Raw genomic sequence first — 6684 nt, forward strand, 5'->3', positions numbered from 1 at the left:
TTCATGATTTTTTTAAAAATCAGTGCTCTATGTGCAGAATTGTATTTAGAAGTATCTATATTAACTACAAAGCACATGGGCTTACCCGAAATGGTAATCTGGTGGAGCAGATGAAATTATAATTATTTATTATGTGTATTACCATAGCGCCTAGGGGTTCTAGTCATAGACCAGGAATCTGGTAGTACTTCACCAGCTATGTTTTGCAGCATGTCCTGGTTTGCTGCCCTGGGCCAAAGCCTTTCCCAGGCTCCTTCCAGGAACATTTCATTTTATGGCATGAATCTGGAAGACATACCAAGCATCAAATTGCCCTGTATGCATCTGGTACCTTTTGTAGCTAAGTCAGTGTAATCACACAGATGAAGTGTCCTTGCAGAGTCCATTCTGCAATGTATGAGTGCCTTACGTCCTAAGGACTGAATATTGGCTACTTTGCATTATCTATCAATGTGCAATATTTCTTACGGTCTATCCATTGAGAAGATAAAACTGATCCTTCCATCTCAGGCCCCTTCTTTGCCTTTGGGCCCAGAATTCTAAAGTTGGGAAGCTTCTTATAGCTGTTCCAGAGATGAATGGATCCAAGAAAAAAGCAACAGAATTTTCAGTGGAACCTTCAATCTGAGCACTGAAATACTGTCCATCCTTAAGCTTCTTTGTTTTTCTTTGCACCATTCCTGGAGGCACTGCAATACCAGGTCGATGCCTGGGGTGGACAGATCAAGCTCCTATTCCATCCCCCTGTTTCAAAAATCAATTTAATATACAGTCCTCAAATAAAGGACATATCAGATGTTAAACTGATAAGAACAGATACTACACTTGATCTTAAGTTTCTTGTTAGACAGGGACACCTAACGAGTTGATGGGAAAATAATTTCAACCAGGGATCAGTATTAAAAAGCAGGAAACCTCTCTTTCTATCCTCTCAGCGGTGACCGACTGTGAAATACACATGTGATTTTTTTAACAGCACATTCACAGGGTATGTCTACATTGCAATGGTTAGTGGGACTCGAGTCAGCTGACCTGTGTTAGGGAACTCTGGGCTAGAGTATTCACATTATATTTTAACCCTATGTTAAGACTTTTCTAAACCATGCTCAAACCTAGAGCTCTGATGTCCACACTGCAGTGTGCAGACATGAGCCAAAATAACCATATCCCAGAGTCCCTAGCACCCCTGCCCCCAAAATGTGGCTGCTCTAGCCCTATGACCATGGTGCACTGTGGGAAAACATTACTGCCAACACGTTACCAGGAAGCAACTCAATTTGCAAAAGGCTTGATCAGTTCACTCTTCCTTGCAAACCCAGGAGGCTCTCCGAGAGTGTGCTTGCAGACCAATAATCAGAAGAGAATGGGTTAATGCTGACCTGAGCTGCTGCCATTTGCAAAGTGGGGGTGCCTTCTGTTTTCAATAGAGCAGATTACAGATTGTTGGGAGAGAGGAAGCCATCCCATGGAATTGTGAGATACTTCTGGCTGACTCTTGGGTGGGACCCAAGTCAAGCGGGGCTGCGTCTACACTGCAAAGCAACAGGACTCAGACCCTGGGTCCTGGCTTAACTCAAGCTTGGACCCTCCAGCCCTGCAGGTTCCTGGGACCCTGGATCTGAGCCCTGGTTTAGCGCAATTGTAGCATAGATGTCAGAGGGGTTAGGCTTGAGCCCAGGCTCAAGCATGGGCTTACGTTGCAGTGTAGACAGACCCACAAAGGCTCGAGCTCTTTTTTAACAGATAACCCTAGTACAAACATTGCAGGTAAACTGGGAAATTCACTTCTATTAACTTCTGGCTGAGAAACCACCAAAGGAGTTAAATTTTGGATTCTTTCCTGTTCTTGGATTCCCCAAGAGACTTGAAGCAGTGAGAAATAACCCATTCCTCCTCAACAGAACTCTAAGGGCACCATTAAATATTTCAGATGACGCCACTGAATTTTGCATTTTGAAGGTCATGGCTTGATGTGTAAGCCCCTGAAGCCAGAACACTTCAGTGGTAGGACCCAGGATCATTGATTCAGGCAACAGAGTTGAAATTGTTGGCATTTTCTGGTAACTTGAAAAGGGTAAAAGGATCTTCATCACTAACTGACTGAATAAACCACAAAAAGATGGGTGTGATAAATTCTGATTTTACTTGTGAGAACAGCAATACAAAACATTGCACTGAGGGGTCAAATTAGAAGAAAAAAGTAGCGGAACTCAAAAGCGCCATCAACTGGTTTATATTTCAATGTAAGCTTACACTTTAGCGCAGAAGAGGGCAGCTACCACAAAAAAAGCTCCAGCTCATTGTAGTATATAGGAACAAAGTAGCAATAAATAATAATACCTAGTTTGTATGCAGCAATTTTTCATCAGTAGCTCTCCAAGTGCTTTACAAAGGAGGTCAGTATCACTATCACCGTTTTACAGAGGGGGAAATTGAGGTATAGAGTCATATTTGCCCAAGGCCATCCAGCAGGCCAATGGCAGAGCCAGCAATAGAACCCAGGTCTCCTGAGTCCCAGTCTAATGCAGAATCCACTAAGCAACATTGCTTTCCTTTAAATAGTTCTCAAGCCGTCCAGTGGTGTTCACGGCTGTGTCCTGTGTTTTAGAGCCACCCAGACACCAGCCAAAGTAGTATTTGTGACGAGGCCTTACCTGTTGTCTATATTTAATGAACAAAGTTACTTGGACCCCACTGTTCCCATGTAGTCCTTCATATTATATTTGTTATGTAAAGAGCACAAGACACAGCACTCACTGCACCACTGAGAGCCAGCCACTTTTGACTGGTGGACACATCATTGTTCTTTTTCTCATATTCTAGTGAGAAAACCTTTGGATTTTTCTGCTGCAGTTAATGTTAAAGCAATTAAACTGTTGTGCAAGTCATAAGTCTCTAATCCTGTTAATAAAATCAGTGCCTGAAGCCATAACATAATATTAAATGGCTAAGACTAAGACTTGAGACAATAAGGTGAACAGCAGTTAGTCAGTGTCCAAGCTGGAAGGGCCAGGTCATATAATTCTTTTTCCATATTCCAAATTCTTCATTGTTCTCCTTAAAAACAAGCCCAAATAAACACCAGCAGCCTAGCAGCTACAGTTATAAACCAGTGCATATATGTTGAAATAATATTTCTGTAAGGAAACAGATTTCAAATTCTGAAAGGGAATTTCCTTTGATCCATCCACTGCCCTTTTTTAAAGTTACTAATACTTTTTACTTACTAGTGTTTCGGGCCTGATCCCAAGCCCACTGACTTCTGTGGGCTTTGGGCCAGGCCCACGCTTCATTTCTTCCAGTGATCTCACAGTACTTTGTAAAGGTGGGAAACTATGAGAAGTTAAGGTCAAATTTGCAAGCATGGGTGCCTGAAATTGGGCAGATAAATACATACTTTTAAAGTAGCCTTATTTTCAAAGGTGCTGGGCACTAGCAACTCCCATTCAAGTCAATGGAAGCTGTGGGTCTCTCTAAAAGTAAGGCCATTTATTTATTATGTAAAGCTGTATTGGGTGACTAAATATAATTTATTATGATTCTAAATTTAAGCAGCCACTGTAATAAGAATGTGACTGACTCCAGTGGCTACTGTTTGGGATTTGCAATCTAGCCCATTCTCCCCAGACTATCTCTGTCTGTGTGTGCGTGCATGCAGGCATGCGTGGGGGGAAGAGGGGTTCAAGTGCAGCTCTGGCCCCTGTTCTTCCTAGGCTATTTGTGCATTTGTCTTTCTTTCTGGGGGGGTGGGAGGTTGGCAGCCATGGCCCATTACCCCTTAGGCTGTGTACCTGTGGATGTCCGTCTGTGTGTGTGTGTGCGCCCCTGTTCCCCTCACTCTGTCTGTCTTTCTGAGTTGGTGGTGACGGTTGCAGCCTTGGCCTCTGTCTCCTCCCCGCCCTCTGCTGTGTGTGTGTCATGGGGTGTGGGTTACAGCCAGGGCCAGCTCTAGACCAAATGGTGCCCCAGGGGAGAAACTTCTTAGGTGCCGCCCCCCCCAACAATTTGCTAAACTTTTGAATACCTTACACCACACCAAGCCTGGCACCCCCTGAAGCCCAGCACCCCAGGTGGTAACCTGCCCCTAAATCTGGCCCCGGTTGCAGCCCTCCCCTGGCCCCCCCCCCCAGGCTGTGTGTATATGTCGGGGGGGGGGGGGGGAAGAATTGCAGTCCTGTCCCCTGTTCCCCTCAGGATGTATCTGTCTGTGTGGGGGTTGCAGCCCTGACCTCCCGAAAAGCTGTGTGTAGCTGACCGGGCATGGGGTGTGGGGGGAGGCTGCAGCCCCAGTCCATTCCCCCCAGGCTGTGGATAACTGTGTGTGTTTATGTGCAGGGCGGGGAGGGGGGGTTATAGCTCTGGCCCCTGTTCCCCTCAGACTGTGCATATCTGTTTGTGTGTATGTGTGTGGGGGGCGTTATAGCTCAGCCCCCTGTTCCCCCCAGCTTGTGTGTATCTCTGTGTGTGTGTGTGTGCGTGTGTTAGCTCTGCCCCCCCAGGTTTTGTATATCTGTGTGGGGGGGGTAGCTCTGCCCTCTATCCCCTCCCCCCCCAGGTTGTGTGTATTTGTCGGGGATGGGGGGCAGGTGTTGCGTCCCTGGCCCCCAGGCTGTGTGCATCTGTAAGGGAGGGGTGGAGGGTTGCAGCCCTGGTCCCCTCAACACTTTCCCGCAGGCTGTGGGGCTTGGTGGGCGGATGGCGGGCAGCAGGCCCGGCGCTGGCGGCAGGCGGAAGGGCAGTGGTTGGCTGGGCGCGGCACAGCGAGCCCCGGGCAGGGCAGGGCCCGTCCCGTCCCGTCATCACTTCCCCGCAGCAGCAGCGGGCGGGGATGCCCGAGAAGGCTGGTGCGCTCGGCGCTGACCTCGCTCCCGCTGGGTCCCTGTCGCTGCAGAGATCCTCCTCCTCCTCCTCCCGCGCGCCGCCCGGCTTCAGCAGCGGCCGCCAGCAGCGGGCCCCGGCCGCCGCCATGGACTCCTGCAGCTCGGACGAGTCCCAGGGCAACTCGGCCTGCAACAGCCCGCTCACCCCGGCGCAGCAGGCGGCGGCAGCGGCCGGCGCCGAGCAGGACTGGGCAGCGGCCAAGGCTTTCTACGACAACCTGGTGTCCACCAAGAGACCCCGCCCGGTGAGTGCAGCCGGCGGCAGCCCGGAGGTGGGGCGGGGGGGAGCCCTCCGGGGCTCATAAACAGCTGTGTTTGTTTCCTTCCTCCTCTCTCAGATACGTGCCCTGTCTGTCCGCCTCCCTCTGCCGAGCCTTCCCTCCAAACCCCGGGCCTGGCTTCCCCGTGTGCCACCTCCTCCCGGTGCCACCCCCATCTTCTCCTCCCTGGGTCACTGGGTGCCATCCCCACCCTCTCCTTCCTGGATACATCCCCCTCCAGCTCCCATGTTATCCTCCCCGTGTGCCAACCCCGTCCCCTCCTCTCGGGGCGCCATCCTCCTCCCGTGTGCCACCCCCGTCCTCTCCTCCCGGGGCGCCATCCTCCTCCCCGTGTGCCAACCCCGTCCCCTCCTCTCGGGGCGCCGTCCTCCTCCCCGTGTGCCACCCCCGTCCTCTCCTCCCGGGGCGCCATCCTCGTCCCCGTGTACCACGCCCGTCCTCTCCGCTCGGGGCGCCGTCCTCCTCCCCGTGTGCCACCCCCGTCCTCTCCTCCCGGGGCGCCGTCCTCCTCCCCGTGTGCCACCCCCGTCCTCTCCTCCCGGGGCGCCATCCTCCTCCTCGTGTGCCACCCCCGTCCTCTCCTCCCGGGGCGCCATCCTCGTCCCCGTGTACCACGCCCGTCCTCTCCGCTCGGGGCGCCGTCCTCCTCCCCGTGTGCCACCCCCCATCCTCTCCTCCCGGGGCGCCGTCCTCCTCCCCGTGTGCCACCCCAGTCCTCTCCTCCCGGGGCGCCGTCCTCCTCCCCGTGTGCCACGCCCGTCCTCTCCTCCCGGGGCGCCGTCCTCCTCCTCGTGTGCCAACCCCGTCCTCTCCTCCCGGGGCGCCGTCCCCCTCCCCGTCTGCCCACCCCCGTCCTCTCCTCCCGGGGCGCCGTCCTCCTCCCCGTGTGCCACCCCCGTCCTCTCCTCCCGGGGCGCCGTCCTCCTCCCCGTGTGCCACCCCCGTCCTCTCCTCCCGGGGCGCCGTCCTCCTCCCCGTGTGCCACCCCCGTCCTCTCCTCCCGGGGCGCCGTCCTCCTCCCCGTGTGCCACCCCCGTCCTCTCCTCCCGGGGCGCCGTCCTCCTCCCCGTGTGCCACCCCCGTCCTCTCCTCCCGGGGGCGCCATCCTCGTCCCCGTGTACCACGCCCGTCCTCTCCGCTCGGGGCGCCGTCCTCCTCCCCGTGTACCACGCCCGTCCTCTCCTCTCGGGGCGCCGTCCTCCTCCCCGTGTGCCACCCCCGTCCTCTCCTCCCGGGCGCCGTCCCCCTCCCCGTGGTGCCACCCCCGTCCTCTCCTCCCGGGGCGCCGTCCTCCTCCCCGTGTGCCACCCCCGTCCTCTCCTCCGGGGCGCCGTCCCCCTCCCCGTGTGTCACCCCCCGTCCTCTCCTCCCGGGGCGCCATCCTCGTCCCCGTGTACCACGCCCGTCCTCTCCTCTCGGGGCGCCGTCCTCGTCCCCGTGTGCCAACCCCGTCCCCTCCTCTCGGGGCGCCATCCTCCTCCCCGTGTGCCACCCCCGTCCTCTCCTCTCGGGGCGCCGTCCTA

At 54.7% G+C, this 6684-nt stretch overlaps 1 protein-coding gene and 1 non-coding gene across 2 annotated transcripts in view; one reads left to right on the forward strand and one right to left on the reverse strand.

Annotated features, from left to right (window-relative positions):
- Positions 1-664: 664 nt before the first annotated feature.
- On the reverse strand, positions 665-855 carry LOC144263355 (U2 spliceosomal RNA). Its single transcript, XR_013345816.1, has one exon. It is a non-coding gene; the product is annotated as a U2 spliceosomal RNA (small nuclear RNA).
- Positions 856-4840: 3985 nt separating this feature from the next.
- NT5C1B (5'-nucleotidase, cytosolic IB) overlaps positions 4841-6684 on the forward strand; it is a 23824-nt gene continuing 21980 nt past the window's right edge. The window contains exon 1 of the mRNA XM_077812496.1: positions 4841-5125. Within this exon, the coding sequence (XP_077668622.1) occupies positions 4967-5125 (159 nt within the window). The 5' untranslated portion in view covers positions 4841-4966. The remainder of the gene's footprint in view (positions 5126-6684) is intronic.

Source organism: Eretmochelys imbricata, chromosome 3 (assembly GCF_965152235.1).
Source record: "Eretmochelys imbricata isolate rEreImb1 chromosome 3, rEreImb1.hap1, whole genome shotgun sequence".
Lineage (NCBI taxonomy): Eukaryota > Metazoa > Chordata > Testudines > Cheloniidae > Eretmochelys > Eretmochelys imbricata.